The sequence below is a fragment of the Mustela lutreola genome, chromosome 2 (genome assembly GCF_030435805.1).
Source record: "Mustela lutreola isolate mMusLut2 chromosome 2, mMusLut2.pri, whole genome shotgun sequence".
NCBI lineage: Eukaryota > Metazoa > Chordata > Mammalia > Carnivora > Mustelidae > Mustela > Mustela lutreola.
The window spans coordinates 18,387,834-18,403,541 of record NC_081291.1 but is presented as its reverse complement, the minus strand read 5'-3'; the positions used below and the strand labels follow the sequence as shown (position 1 = coordinate 18,403,541).

Sequence of the window (15,708 nt, the reverse complement as noted above, 5' to 3'; positions counted from 1 at the left end):
AGGTGGCTCCTCTAAGGCTGCCAAGGAGGGTAGAGGTGAGCGGCTACTCAGTGCTGGAGAGGAGGGGGTCTTTATTGGTCAGACTTTCCTCTTGGCCTACTGCCCAGGTGTAGCCAAGGAAAGCCCATACAGCATGGCTAGTGCCAAGGTGAGGAAGGCCAGCAGGCCCAGTGGGGCCAGCAGTCCCTCCTTGGGTGAGGCTCCAGGGCCCGCCACTGGAGGAACGGCCTTGAGCTTCCTGCCCTTGCCCAGGTTGGCACTAGTGTCCGTGGCTCTGGCCAGGGCTTTAGTGGCCGTGGAGGCAGATGGCCTTGGGTTGGTTCCAGCAGAGGCTGTGACCACGTACATGGGCTTGACAGTGCTGAACGGCCTGGCGTGTGCATCCACCCACTGGAGCAGGGCCCGCGGCCTCCACTGACAGATGCTGAGCAGGGCAAGGACGTCACTCTCGGCCATGTGGGAGTCCGGGGGGGCTTGGCCATACAGGCGTGTGTAGACACTGCCCAGACTGTAGCTCTTCCGTGGACCATGCTCTGAGGGGCTGGCAGCACGCTCCAGGGCCTTCAGGGCAGCAATGCTATCCACACAGAGGGCACCATCCAGAACACTAGCAAGGCCTAGTACAGCCAGCTCCGCCTGGAGCAAGGGGAAGTCATAGCGGTCGCCGTTGTGTGCCACGAGGCACCAGGGCTGTGGCTGGCGCTGCAGGAAGGCTCGGAGCAGGCCGGCCAGGTCGGCGTCAAAGCACAGTCGTCCATGTGCTGCCAGTATGGCTGTGCTTAGGCCTGTGATCTTGCTAGCTTCTGGGCTGCAAGCCTTCCCTGGAGCCACACACAGAGAGAGCTTGTCCAGCACCCGGGGTGGTGGGGGCACTGTGGGAGGCCCCTGAGTAGGGGGTGAGCTCTCCAGGGCACATCTGTGGACAGCCAGCAGGCACAGCTCCGTGACCTTGGGCTGGGAGGAAGGCAGGCCAGTGGCCTCCAGGTCCAAGAAAATGAGGGTCTGCACGGGTCCTGGGGCTGGGGCCTGTGAGCCCATGCTGGGTACCTGCCAGGAGCCTGGGGAGGAGCAGGGGTGGGGAGTTGGTGTATGAGTGCCCCAGTGGGAAGAGCTGAGGCAGGTGGGGTGGGGCACCTCAGCACATCTCTGGCCTTCTCTGCAAAGACCAGCGCTGTCACACTGTCGGTGAGCTCTAGGACCTGACCTGCTTCCAGGGCAGGAAGCCAGAGAGGGTGGCTTCCGACTCAACTGTCTTGGGGGAAGGCTTGGCTCCTCCCCTAGCACCCACCAGGTCTGGGCCTAGGTTGGCCATGAGGCTTTCCCACCCTGCCCCAACCCCATGGGGGTCCTCACTTACCGAGCAGCAGGCAGCAGCAGTGATTCGGGTCTGGCTGGTTCTTGCTGCCGGCAGTTAGTGGCGGGAAGTGAAACTTAGTGTGAGCCAGCCTATGGGCTGTCCTGAGTGGGGCCCGCCTTGTTTGTCAGGCGGCCAGGTCTGTCCCTCCCCAAGCACTACCCCCTTCATGACTCCACAGAGGCCTCCGACTTACAGCTGTGGGCCTGCTGGCTGGCACAATGCATCAGAGCCCTCATGCCATGAAAGCCCGCCGGCAGAAGGGTCGTGGTGCCCAGCCCTTTGGGGAAGCCTAGCAGCAGGGCTCTAGCCAGCCAGGGACCTCAGCTGTGGCCACCGTGCACCTCCCCGTGGCCCCACTTTCTCAGGTCTCCCAGGTGTAGGCCCCAGCTCCCAGCTGCCTCCTGCCTTGCCACACAATGGTTTCTTCCCGTGGCCTCAGCCCAAAGCGATGACTCAGGACAATTCCACAGGCTGGGCAGGGCCGGGCTTCTTCCTCAGGGCAGATTCGTTACCATGGGGACGGGTCTCAACTCCAGCCAGGCTTAGGAGGGATATCAGCCTTCCCTGGGTCTGGCTCCTGCTCCATCCCTCCCACTCAGCGTCAGACTCAGGAAACATCACAAGGCTGGGGAGTTCTCAAACAACCCTTCACTGCTTTTAATCTGATGAAGCGGAGGGGAAAATAGTGGTTCTGGTGCCACCGTGTGGCTCAATGTTCAGCGGCCTCAGCTGCAGTCCATCTCAGGGTCATCCACATCGGTTTCAGCGGCACAGAGGTCATCCAGGGCTGCCTCTGAGCAGAGAGAACAGGGTTCTACGGTGAAGGCCCAGAGGTGCTGGGCACAGGGGCGAGGAGGAAGACCCACCGCTCCTCCCCCACGCCCGTGGGAACTAACCAGTCCCTTCCACGCCCAGGCCTTGCTCCCTCAGCTACTGCAAGCAAAGTGATACAAAGGCAATTCAGACAGGGATGTTTCTGGAAAAACCATGGCTGCCAGGCCAACTCAACAGATAAAAGCAAAGGCAGCCTGCTATGCTCAGAGAGGAGCCAGAGCAGTAAGGCAAGTAGGACCCCAGCGCCAGCAAAGGCTGGAAGGAAGACTGCTGACTTAAGGCCAGGAAGTCTGACCTGTCCTTGAACTTCAGGGAAATACCGCATGCGGGCTGGACAGAGAGGGGTCCTCTTGCTGGCTTACCTTCACAGTCTGCCACGTCAGGAAGCCCTCGAATCAGCATGCTGACCCCTGGCATCACCTGGTCATACTGATGCAGGACCTCCACGCAGTGCACAGTGAAGAGCTTGTCCTTCTGGGACAGGCCATGCAGCAGCAGCACCGTGTCCCGCAGGCACCGCACCGTCCGCTTCTGCTGGTCCGTCCTCGGTGGCCCCCCGGCCCTCCGCACTGTCAGCCACTGTCTGTGCAGCATCACCGTGAGTGCTCGGACCGCCTGCAGGGAGGGCAAAGACTGAGGCCGGGTCTCAGGGCTCCGGTACCCTACTAACCTGCTTAGCTGGACAGTACCCTTCCTAGCCACGCCAGGTGAGGAGGGTTCTGAGCGGGGGCATGAGGTTTAGAAGGGGCAAGGGGCCTCTGCATAGGGTCGCCTCATCCCCCAACTGAGCTGCCAGGCCGCTGGCCCCCGTGCACTCACCTCCACGTTGCACTGGCAATTAGAGCCAGTGACTGGGGAGGAGGGGCTCTGCACACCAAGCTTAGCCAGGAGCCACACAGCCTAGAACAAGAACAGACTGTTCCATCTGTGATAGAATGAGACCCTGATCACAGTGAGGGCTTTCTAAGGCTTCTACAAGTGCTCCAGTTGCCTTAGCAACTGCCTGTCTTTACAATGGGGTCCAAGAAATGGTCCTGTGGGACCTTCCCAGGCTAGACTCAGGGACAATACCTGTGTCTCACCAGAGACCCACCTGCCTCCAGGCCCCAAAGCCAGGGTGGGCCAGTTCTCAGGCTACTCTGACAAGTTCCAGGACAGCCTGGGGTCCACCTTTATTGCTTGTGTAGTGTGGAGCCCCCCAAACTGAGGTCCCCTTGTTAGCATCTAGGTAAACTCTTGTTGCCAAAATGAATGAAAGCTCTGTTCCCCCCAGAAGGAGGAGGAACAGAGGCCCTGAGGTGTTGTGGCGGGGCAAGGGGGTGGTAAGCAGGTCACAGAAGGGGCTCTGCAGTTTTTACCTCTTGTTCTAGCTGAAGCCACTGTGTGTCCGAGGCCACTTTGTCAGGCCTTGATGTGATGTACATGTACAGCAGCAGGAGGAGACAGCCTTCTGAAAAGGACGCCCCACCTCTCACACACGGTCCCCCTTCTTACCCAGAGCCCAGGGCACAAGCTGCAGAAGCCGTCAGGAGGCCTCTGACCTGTCCCTGCTCCCACCCTCGCTGCCAGCCTGCAGTGGCAGCACCCCCCTCCCCGCCCCCTCCCTGCCCTGCTCTACCTGAGCGGGAACAGAGCTGGGGCGCCAGTTTCTCATGGTCCACCAGGAGGGAGAGGAGCTCGACAGTCAGCAGCACGCTGGGCAGGGGGCTCTCAGGGCTGAGGCACTGTGGCAGCACACGGAACACACACTGGAACCTACAGCATAGGGGCCCAGAGAGAGGGGACACTGATAACCCCATCCCACAACTCACCCTCATTCTTCACCAGAGGGAATGGGACATTTTGAGCAGGCAATGCGAGGAGGAGCTGTGGTTCAGACCTGGGTTCAAGTGCTGGCCGACTACCACCTGCTTGCTAGGACATTTGCTTCCTGTGAACCAGTGGATACTAGCCTCCACTGCCATAATGCTGTGGCTTAGAGAGGACAGGCCCTAACCGGCCACCTGTAGATGGGGGCTGCCTCCCTGTACCTGGGGTGCCTGGCTTCCACACTGCTCCTGGAGCCTTTCTACCTTAACTTGGGTGTGAAAGTTACAAGCCCACTACCCAAGGAGTGGCCAGGTTCTAGAAGTAACAAATGCAGACTTGGCTAGGGCTGGATTTTATATCACTTGCTGAGCAGACCATTTTTGAAAACGCCAGATCCTTTGTCACCACACAGGAGCAGGTGCCCCTTTGGAGCGTGCACGGGTGAGGGGCTCTGGGTATACTCTCCCCCAGGTCTCTTGGGCACAGGGAACTAGGAACTAAGTCCCGAGACAACCATCATTTGCTCAACCCACACAACCTTGTGGGGAGAGGGGCACTTTTATGTGGCCCCCTTCATGCATCATGCATCTGCAGTGTCTCATCACACACCACTGAGGGTTAAGAATATTTCTCAGTATGCCAATCAGGAAGCAAGTCCCCACTATTTGAGGTGAAATCATTTCAGAGCAGATCCTGTTCGGTGGATAAGCTCCATGTTTTCAGGCACCAGGGAGCATGGAACTTTGTGGGAAACTGGGATTTGACCTGGTTGTTACTCAATTTCATCATTAGAAGTGGTCTCTAGTCCTCATGTAAAGTCCCTGAAACTATCTGCAAGAAAAATCCATCTTTATATATGACACAGTGGTTTCCAAATTATTTTTGGATAGCATCAGCCTTTTAAAAAATTTTTTTCCAGAGCCCCCAAACATGCAAGAGAGAATAGTCTTGTTCTATTTGGAGCTGGGGATGAGACCTCTTTGCTCAAAAGCCACTGCCATCCCAGTACCCAGGAATGATCCAGTAACTGGGAATGACCTATGGCTACACCAGATATAGTAGGAAGACATGGATGGGTCTGAGGGTTAGGGTTAGGGCAAAAGTCCCTTTTATGAGACCGCTGTCTGCCTGGCTACTTGTGTTGCCCTGCAGTGTTGGAGCACATGTCCTTTGCTTTCATGCCAAGGTGAACAGGAAGCTGTGTGGTAGTGGGGTTCAGCCTGCAAGGATGTAGGAATTCTGACACCAAGAAGCACCAAGTTGGAAGTGGTGTCAGATCATGATCAAGGGCAAGTCAAGGCACTTGCCCAGCATGCTCTCTTCATTCATATTCATGTGCTTACAGCTAGGTGTAGGGATGCAGGGCTGTAAGGTGTCCCCTGAGATATTGAACAGAAGGCACCTATCTGACCTATAGTAAGCATCCCCTGACTAGCTGTTTTGTCATGTTCTTGTGGACAAGCTCAACAGGGATGGAATGATGGTCTCTCTACCAACAGGACTGGTAAGAAGTGGTTCCTGGCATTCATTCAATACCTATGAAACAAGCAACCAGCCCCTCTGAGCTAGCTCTATGCCAGACACGTGGGTAACAGCTCTGAACCCACCATGCTGCCCACAGCTCTGAGGACAACCGTTAGCATGGACCAGCCCAGCCAAAATATCCTCTAATGGAAAGCAGGATCCAGAAGTGTTTTTAGGAGGCAAGTATGCTAAGCACAGAGACTAAAAGCTTAAGGTAACTGCAGCCAGTGGAGTTACTCCTAATAGGAACTGCCTTCTTGGTGGCTTGCTGAGGAGATGGATTATCGCATGGGGGATGAGCTGAATGGTGTTTACAGTTCCTCCCAGTCTTAAGGCTCTGGAACCCCATGTTAGGATTATGACTACAGTGTTCACAAGCTAGGTTCACTATATAACCACTTCCCACAAACCTTAAGAGGAGCAAGTAACCTGTGACTTGTGCCAGAGTGGGGCACGGTGATGATGGGCAGATTCCCAGCAAGGTCAGCTTACGGGCTACCCCATACCCTCTGCTTCCTTAGGGAACCCCACCAAATTTAAATGTGGTATGATTCGCGGTCTTCACCTGATCCATGGCCCAGGTTCAAGGCTCTTGGTTCAGCCTTTGTCTGTCCTGGGGACTGGATGCTTTTCCATAGCGGCTAAAAGCCTTCTTTCATCACATGTGTCTTTTGCTTACCTGCTGTACAGAGGCAGAATTAAGCCAAATAAATCACTTCCTTGGTTTTCCTAAATCACTTTCTTGGTTCTCCTACCACCTGGCCCCACTTTCCATTACTTAAGAACTCTTTGATTGAAGCCTCAGAACATAAAACCAAGGCTTAGCACTGAGAAGTATAGAAAAGTCAAGATTGGGCAAAGTATAAGGGCCATGGGATACACCTCAAGAGGTCAGGTAAGACCCACAGAGAATCATGACCCCATGCCGTGTTATACCTGGGCAGGAAATCAAAGGAAGCATTTTCAGCTAATTTCACCAAAATCGTAAGACACTGGCTCAGGACACTGGCTTGAAGATGACCTGTTGCTGAAGAAGAGAAAGTCAACAGGTAAAGAAGCATCTTCAGTAGTGGATGCTGGCCTTGGTCACTGGCAAGCCCCTTTGGAGCTGAGGACACATCCCCATGATCTTGTCTGTGAACCAGGCTCTGGTTTCCTTCCATAGCAGCAGAATCCACCCCTGCATCGGACAGTAATTGGTGGACGACCGCTCCGCTGTGGCACACAAGGTGCTGAAGAACACTGAGGGATGCCACAGAGAAGCCTTCCAGGTTACAAAGGGAGTCCTCGAGGCTGGCCTCTCCCCCAGAGCTCACGCAGGAGGAACGTGTCGCTGAGTCCCCAGGCGCTCCACTTCTCTTGGCTCCTGCCAAATCTTGCAGAGCCTGGCAGTGTAAGCTGATAAAGAACTGTACCAGGGGGAGGAGATGCACAGCTCCAGAAAGCTGGCAGAGTGGGAAGGCCCTTCTGCTGCCCTCTGCTGTGTCTCCATCACAGGAGCCTTCATCCCGGGCAATGAGATTCAGTCCAGTGAGTGCCAGGTTCTGTGCTTCTCTCAGAGCCAAGAGGGGAAATGACCCATCGCGAGAACCTGTGGTCCTCAGGCTTGAAATCCCAGTCAAGGTACTAGCAGTAAATAAAGAAGAAAACACACAAGCATGAGATGAGAGACAAGGTCAAGGGCTTCAGTCAACCTGCCTGCCAAATTCTCTAGTTTCCCAAACTGTACCCCACCCCCGCCCACTCCTGCCATGGGCACACAGACCTCCCAGGCTGGCCAGGACCAGAAAGGGACTTGCTTCCTGGGAGCTCCTTCCTAAATGAGGTTTTTTTTTTTTTTTTTTTTTTTTTTAAATTTTTATTTATTTGACAGAGAAAAATCACAAGTAGGCAGAGAGGCAGGCAGAGAGAGAGAGGGGAGGAAGCAGGTTCCCTGCGGAGCAGAGAGCCCAACGTGGGGCTCGATCCCAGGACCCTGGGACCACAACCTGAGCCAAAGGCAGAGGCTTTAACCCACTGAGCCACCCAGGCGCCCCCCTAAATGAGCTTTTTAGGAGTCTGAGGCTTACCTGCCAAACCCTGGGGGCTGCAGCAGAGTACTTGTAGGAGCCTCAGAACAACTGCTCAGGAGGTGGCACAGACCTAGGGATGACCCTGGGATCAAAGGCTGCTTCAGGAGGAGGTTTATCAAAATGGAACCTGCAGAAGACACAGTAATTCTAGAAGGTTCTGACAAGGGAGGCCTTTTCTAAGGCTTCAGAAGGAAAAGTGAAGGTTCCTTGGACACTAACTGTCCTCAGCTCCACTGAGATCCCTGTGGGTGCTGAGGGCTCTGGGACACACCTGCTTTGGCCCCTTCTAGTTTACAGTCTTCTGGTGAAGTCACAGACTACCACTCCCCTGGACCCTCTGAAGGACTGCCTGGGGTGCTGGTTCTCAAAGACAATTCAAAGACAACCAGAGCTGTGCCAGCCTCCTGCACGAGGGGTTGGTGTTCTGGTACCTTGAGTGTTTGATCTCTGCATCCAGCTGTCAATAAGATTTTTCTGGGATTCTTCTTGCTTTATGGAGTCACTGTGGCTCTTATTCTCTACAACTAGATAAAATGTGAATCAAAACTTGAGCACGAAAGCAGAGGCATATCAGAAACTCTTGAACATAATGAGGCTTTAAACTTTTTTTTTTTTAAGTAAACTTTACCCTTAATGTGGGGCTCAAACTCATAACTCTAAGATCGGGGTTGTGTGCTCTATGCACTGGACCAGCCAGGAGACCCATCATGAGTTTAAAACAGAAACTATTCCACCTCCTCAACCATGGAAACCTTGGATTAAAACAAGAGCCAGAGCAACTCAATAACCTTCACATTTTTGCCTTTCTCATGGAAAACAGGAGCTTATTCAAGGAAAGGAAAGTTCCTTTATACTGGCTATGTTTCTGGCATGTTGAGTGGGGAGGCTTTAAAATACGCCTGCAAATTCTAGAGACACTTCTTTTCAAAAGGCGCGGCCTAGTTTCCTTTCCCTTGAACACGGCTTCTAACAAACAGAATGTGGCAGAAGTGATGCTATGGGACTTCTGCGGCTAGGCCATAAAAGGGCTGGCTTCCACCTGGCTCTCTCCGGTCGGTTAGCTCTAGAGGAAGCCGTCCACCAGGTTATGAGGTCATCCAAGTAGCTCTGTAGAGAGGCCCACATGTGGAGAACTCCGCTGCCAGTCATGTGAGTGAGCTACTTTGAAAGAGATCTTCCAGCCCAGACAAGCCTTCAGTGACTGCCGTCTCCACAGAGACAAACCGTTCCCACTGTGCTCTGTCAGCACTCTTGTTCCACAGACCCAGGAGAAATGCTCCTTGTTGTATTAAGCCACAAGTCTGAATAGCTCGTTACACAGCGATGGATGAGAGACAGACTGACTTACCCTCTCTGCCCACCAGGGACTTGTATCCTGGCTCTGTCTGGAAGGGGTGGGGAAGGGACATGTTAGCACTAAAAGACTCCTTTGTAGGGAAAGATGGTTTTCCAAACTGTGGAGAACATGCTTCTGGCTTTACAGTCACAGAAGGGCTTTTCCTAGGACTGGAAAAAGTTAACTATGAAAGCAAAGTAATGATTCTGCTAAAACCATTTAAAATACCCGGTTATAAAACTTCTAACTTATTCACATGTTAAACTTTTTGCATCTAGGTGCTTTGACCAAAGGTTTTATCTATTTTATATTTGTCATTCTTTATCAGGATAGCAGTGCAAAATTCAAGGCATTTTGTTCCAAATTGTTGAAAACCTCTTTCATCTCCATTTTCTTCTAATCACCCCAAAATACTGGCTTTAATTCTAGTACTGTTTACAATTCCACCCAAATATCTTTTTAATGTGGAACAACCTCTTATTCAATAGTCCCCAGAGGCTGAATTCAGAGATTTTCAGTAGAAAGAGCTCCTATTAAAAGGCATGTCATGTCCTGCAACTTGAAAACCAAGCCAATTCTTCGGTGCCAGGGTCTTGGTGTTAGAGAAGCAGTTTTAACCCTCTGAGTACATCAAACAACGCCAGGACCCTTCTGTTAGAGATGTGTGAAGAGGTGAGGATGGACCCCCTCTGCTCTCCTGTCTGACCTGGACTAAGCAAGGCAAGGAGAGTTCAATTTCACACCCTGCCTATTATGAGCAAAGACAGCAGAATGTTCAATACCAGAAAAAAAGATACCCTGACCCATACTGTTCAAATTTCAAGGCTGGTATCAACAGCGTGCCAGACTTCTCTGGCAGGCAGGGGGCAGGACAAGACCATTAACAAGCTGATCACATCTGCAGCAAAGGTGGGACGGTTGCACAAAGGTCCCAGGGCAGCAAATGAGAAAAAAAAGTTCCAAGTAGTTGGGACTGAAATACACTTATACCTGGGGCAAGATCAGTTATTTGAAACAAATTACATAAAAATGAAGACTGGCTCACCCCAAAAGTTCAGAGAGCATCTTTCCAGCCTTTTTAAGTCCTGAGTATAAAGTCCTACAGAGAGGAAGCCCACCTGGAGTGTGAGGCCTTTATGCTGTGATGCACCAAACCTTTCAAGCCTGATCTAAAGCACCTTCAAGGTCTTTAGGAAAGAGGATCTGTGCTCAAATGGCAAAGTTTAAATGGCCTTCATTCAAGATTAGCCTGACCTTATTCATACTTTCTATAAACCATGCAAAACCACTCTCTCTCCAGCACCATCCTTACCTGATATGGGGAATAGAGGGAGCAGCCAATTTATTTGCTCGTTCGCTGCTTTGGAGCTTTGACCTTAATTCATTCATCTCCGCATCTTTAAACTGGAGTTCAGACTGCAATGATTGGAGCTGGAAGGCAAAAGCAACATACTCCTGGTGGCCCATCATACATGCAAAATTATCTCTGGGCTTCAAATCTCAAGCTCATAACAGAAAGCAAACCATGAGAATAAGTATGAAAGTCTGATGTGACACAAATGTCCTTTCTATCAAGCTTTAGCCTTCTTCCCGAAAGTCAGCATGGTATTCTAGAAAGACGTTTTGACCCGAACTATTGCGAGGTAGTGTGTGAGGGTTCAGATACCATTTCCTCAGCCTCTCTGAACTTTAACTTATCTGTAACACAAATACCTGGCTTCATGGTTGGGGGGATTAAATAGGAAGGACGGATGTGAACTGCCCAGCCTGGCACCTGGCAAGGTGCCGTATCTTACAGTGACATGTCAACCTTTTGATGAACATAGTGGTGTACGATTCCAGGTCTTCTTGAAAGTCTGGGGAGAGGATTTGGAAATGTTGCCAAAACGCCATGCAGCACGGGGAGACCTGCTCCAGCTTACAGCCAAGAGTAAGTGCTGTGACTTTCTGGGAGCACTCTCCGTGCCAAGTATAGTACCAGTCACAGCACTCCCAGCAAGTGCAGGGCTGTTTAAATCTTACAGCAGCCCTTTTAGTTATTCCCTGGAACAGATAATGGAAATGAGTCACAAAGCTTAAGTCATTACCCTGGGCTCTCCACTCATATGTGAGAAAGCCTGGATTCAAACTCTGTTTGGTCTGCTTACAACTCCCTGGCTCTTCCATCATGCATGTGGAGAGACAACCGTTGCTGTTAGTGCGGGGCACAGGTTAGTGCTTCTTTAAAGTTTGCTAACTTGCTGAATGAATGGCAGAATAAGACCCAGGTCCTTGAGATTGAAGCCTTGGAAAGTGCTGAAGGAAAATGGTGTTATGTAAGGACACCTAGTGATTTCTCCCTGGAACAGCAGCTCCCTCCCCTGATAAATAATCATTTCCCTACCTCTGTGTGATTTAAACAGGAGCTATCATCTCTGTGGTTGCAGTGACTGGGTCAGGGACAGGCGCCTGACTCAGGTCAGACCAATCAATGAGAGCCTTGAGATGGTAGTGGTGGTGGGGCAAGTATTCGGTCTGCTTTGGAGCTATGAAATATGGGCCCAAGAGCTGCTGGAGAACATATCCTTTACCATAAGGATGGAGCCTGTCTATAGAGTAGACAGGAAAGACAAGTTGCAGCAAGGCTTAAGTCATTCAAGGCCTCCACACACCTGTTTTTTCCCAGACTTAATTATGGAAGTCAGTACATTTTCTTTTGGCCAAAGCTAGGTCAACTGAGTTTCTAACCTGCCAAAAAAGCTCTTACTTAAGCCTATTTCTGGAAAGTCTAAGCTATTGATTTGTTCCAGCCAAGACCAACTATCATAGCTACCACAGCAAAGGAGTTTCTTCTAAGTCCTTTTCCAAACCACATGCAGAGCCTGAAGAAAAGTATATGTAATTAACTGATAGCAGAAAGTATTTAAGACAAACAACTGTTGAAATCTTCCAGGAAGATTTAAAGACACTTTGGTCATTGCTTCTAACAGAACTCAGTGAACAGGCAAAAAACACTTGTTATTGTGGCCAGAACAAGGGAAAAAAAAAAAAAAGTTCACCTTTTTGGAAAATTCCTTTTCTTTGTCACCAAGTGCTTGAGTTTTCTCTTGCTCAAGAAGGAAATGTGATCTTCTCTGTTCCTCTAGCATGGATTCTGTCTGATGCAGTGAGTCCCGCAAAATTTTTATTTCTCCATTTTTAATGAGGACTTCTTCTTCCATTGCTTTCATCTGTAAATCCCAAATCAATCTTGTGAAAAGCTTACAAGGGTAAGTTACATATATACTCGTTTCAACATATAGTTGTGGAGATGGAAAAAGCACATGTAAACCATGTTCTACAGACCAGAAGTCCCCAAATACATCCATACCAACTAGATGTTGCCATGGTCCACTAGGCCCATTCGTGGAACAGTTGACATTCAGCAAGCTAGCTTAAGGACACACTGTCATTCACACATACAGATTCTGTAGGTTCTAAAAGTATTAAACAATCTGGGTCATGCACTTCACAGTTCCAGAATTTCACACTATGTTCCTAGTTTTCCTAAGGACCTAACCTACAGATGGTCATATAAACGATGTCTGCTTTTCTGCAAAACTGCTAATGAAAACAGCAAACATATGTATAAGACATATGCTATAAATTTGTCTCAGTGCTATGACAGAAAGTTTGTATCTCTTTTTGGATTGGGTGTACACTGTTTCTTTTCTTGCCTAGTTGTTAGGAATCTCAGGATTTGGTTTCTTTCAGTCTGAATTTTCTGGCTTTCCCCAGCCTTCCTCCATTTTGTGGGGCTGAATCTTGAACCCTTGTTTTAAAGCATTTACATATCTTACTGTACAATGCTTTACAACACATGCATAAATGATTAAATTAGCTATAAGAACCACAAGTTAAGTCACTTACCTTTTCTTTAAGTTCTTTGTATTGTGCCTGAAGTACTTCTAATTCAAAATTATCTTGAACTGGAACAAATTCTCTGTTCTTCCCTACAGGAGTTTTTGACATCCCATCTAATCTGGGGACCTTATGAACATCTGTAAAAAACAGTTCCCATATACTTTTCAGAATCCAACATTTTCCCACAGCACTGTCGATCAATGCTGAAAAGAATCACTCTTGAAAGCAAATTAGAGAAAGTTCTAGTAAGCAATATAGTTATTTTCCAACCTAAGGAATCAAACTCACAAATGATCCTTATAAAATAACAGATCCTGCCACTCCCCTCAACCCCCAATTTTAAGAGTCTCATCTGAAGGCTGAAAACATGTTGTGCGGACCTCACTGATCAGCAGTTGGTGATCTATTTTTCAACAATATTTACTGAGCACCTTTATCTACACCAACACCTACACCTACTGAGCACCTGGCACAATCTAGTCTCTAAAGGTACAGCAGTTAGCTTAATGGTTCCAGTCCTTACACTCACAGAGCTTATAGAACATTCAAAAAGATTCACACAAATGCAAAATTACAACTGTGATAAGAGCTGCACAAAAGAACAAATATAGGAAAGCCTATCCGAAGGGGATTTGATCCAACAGGAATGACTGGAAGTCTTCCCAAGAAAGTGATGACTGAGCTCGGAGCTGAAGAATGAGCAGAATTTAAGCAGATGAGGAGGAATGGGGAAATGGATGAAAAGAACACCATGTACAAGAAATAGCAAGGAAGCAGGGAGAATTCAAGAAATGAAGGTCGTGTAGCTTAAACTCGGAAAGAGTGGGAAAGGGCCAGGCCATACTAGCCCTGCAGGCCATGTTAAGAACTTTGATCTTTTTTTTTAAAAAGATTTATTTATTTATTTATTTATTTGACAGACAGAGATCACAAGTAGGCAGAGGGGGGGGGGCGGGGGGGGACAGGCTCCCTGCTGAACAGAGCGCCCGATGCGGGGCTCGATCCCAGGACCCTGGGATCATGCCCTGAGCCGGAGACAGAGGCTTTAACCCACTGAGCCACTCAGGTGCCCCTCTTTTTTTTCCTTAAAGATTTTATTTATTTATTTATTTATTTGAGAGAGAGAGCGAGCACAAGTAGAGAGGAGCAGGGAGAGGGGGACAAGCATATTCCATGCTGAGCACAGAACCCAATGGGGGCTCGATCTTATGACCCTGAGCTGATATCAAGAGTCAGAGGCTTAACCAGCTGAGCCACCCAGGTACCCCAGGACTCTGATCTTTATAATAGAGGCAGTGGGAAGTCATTAAAGGGCTTCAGTAGGGATGTTCACTTTTATCTGTGTGAGCCACAGCCAGATTTGAGTTCTGCAAAGATCACTCTGGCTGTGGTGTAAAGTCTGACTTACAGGGAGTCAAGACTGGAAACAGGGAGAATTTAGCAGATTATTGTCCAGACAGAAGGAGTGATTGTAGCATAGATCAGGGAGATGGTAGAGATGATGCAAAAAGGATGGATTCCCGAGGTGGACTAAGAAGGTAAAGTTATAGGATTTGGAAAGGAATTAGATGGTCAAAGAAAGGGAACTGTTGCCTTGTGCCATCTGATGGAGAGTGGTGCTAGTCACTGTTGTACAGAATATTTAGTCATTAATGAACATTTTCTGAATGTCCACTCTGCCAAATGCCGCGCTGGCAATAGTGGAGAATGACAGGGTTTCCAGGAGGTGAATGTGTGAGATTTAAGATACCTGTGAGATATCCAAGTAGAGATGCAAGGTGCCCTCAAAACTTTTATCTTTCTGTGAGCTCCACAAGATTTCATACCTTTCTCTAGCTAGAAATGTAAGCTCCTGAAGGAAGGAGCTTTTTTTTTGTCTTTTGTTAATTGCTAAGTATGTTGCAGTTCCTAAGGTTTTCGGCACCTAGTACAACTTACTGGTTGTATAAAGGAATAAATCTCTTTCATCTCTTGCCTGGCCAGGCCCCTCTCTTATGTTCTTGCGGCCCAAGCGGAGGTGGGGGTTGGTGGGGGCGCAGTGGTAATCATTAGATCTAGAGCCTCCCAAACCCTTCACAAGAATGAGTTCCCATGTGTGGGTATGATTCTGGTGGTGGTGGACGTGTTCTAAGGATCTCTGCTTAGAACCAAGAACTTCGTGGCCCAAACTTTATAAACTAAAATGTAACCTAATTTTCCATATTTCAAATCGGCTGTCTGACATTCTTGATCCATTTCTCCCCGAAATCAAAAGACCTTCTGAGATACAACCACTGCTTAAATGAAGCCATTCCTGTATTTTTAGGAGGGCAGTGTGGGTGCAGGACACCGGGACAGCGGTCTCTGTGGGGTGCCGAAGCCACAGCCATCAGGGAGGTCTGGCGAGGTCTGCACCACCCTCCGGGGAAAGGCCCCGAAGCGCACTCACTGGACACGTCCCGAGCAGCGGCCGGGCACTGGCTCAGGGCCTGCGACGCGAGGGTGTCGAGTTCCTCCAGGTCGTCGGCAGTGAAATCCCCGTGCGCGCCGAACGGGTCTTCGGGGTCCGGGGCGGCGGCCGCTGGGAAGCCCCGGGCTCGCTTGGTCGGAGGGTGCCCGGTGCTGGGCGGAGGGCCAGGGCCAGGCGCCGGGAGCCCGCTCCGCCTCCTGCTGCTCGGCGCGGGGGTTCCAGCCATGCTTCCGCCGGCCACTGTCCGAGAGCACCCGAGGAAGGCCTGGTCGCCGCGAGGCAGGATCGCGGACCAACCGCCCGCGCGCCGCCGCTCTCCTCAGCCGCTAGGGCCACGCCCCCGAGCCCACGGGCCAATCGGCTCCAGCCAGCGGGCGCGGAAGAATGACCTAATCCGAACGCGTCGCCGTGCTCCGCTGAGAGCGGGCTTTTCTCGGTGGAGTCC

At 50.3% G+C, this 15,708-nt stretch overlaps 2 protein-coding genes across 5 annotated transcripts; both read right to left on the bottom strand.

The window, feature by feature from the left end:
- Nucleotides 1–51: 51 nt before the first annotated feature.
- Nucleotides 52–1,964, bottom strand: TREX1 (three prime repair exonuclease 1). The gene is made up of 2 exons (XM_059160816.1): nucleotides 1,358–1,964; nucleotides 52–1,058 (listed from the first exon to the last, which is right to left on the bottom strand). Exon 2 carries the CDS (start codon nucleotides 1,036–1,038, stop codon nucleotides 97–99), a length of 942 nt encoding a protein of 313 aa, XP_059016799.1. The 5' UTR covers nucleotides 1,039–1,058; nucleotides 1,358–1,964; the 3' UTR covers nucleotides 52–96.
- Nucleotides 1,965–1,990: 26 nt separating this feature from the next.
- ATRIP (ATR interacting protein) lies at nucleotides 1,991–15,704 on the bottom strand. 4 transcript variants are annotated; one of them, XM_059160807.1, is made up of 14 exons: nucleotides 15,243–15,704; nucleotides 12,821–12,951; nucleotides 11,971–12,141; nucleotides 10,245–10,363; nucleotides 8,945–9,102; nucleotides 8,028–8,120; nucleotides 7,594–7,723; nucleotides 6,461–7,150; nucleotides 3,810–3,946; nucleotides 3,550–3,641; nucleotides 3,011–3,091; nucleotides 2,554–2,806; nucleotides 2,254–2,290; nucleotides 1,991–2,171 (listed from the first exon to the last, which is right to left on the bottom strand). In XM_059160807.1, coding segments are annotated over exons 1-14 (2,340 nt in total). In that variant the 5' UTR covers nucleotides 15,490–15,704; the 3' UTR covers nucleotides 1,991–2,170. The 4 variants fall into 4 exon arrangements, with proteins under 4 accessions (XP_059016790.1, XP_059016789.1, XP_059016788.1 ...); XM_059160806.1 differs by having other exon boundaries at nucleotides 1,991–2,150; XM_059160805.1 differs by lacking the exon at nucleotides 2,254–2,290 and having other exon boundaries at nucleotides 1,991–2,150; nucleotides 3,550–3,638; nucleotides 15,243–15,703.
- Nucleotides 15,705–15,708: the final 4 nt, after the last annotated feature.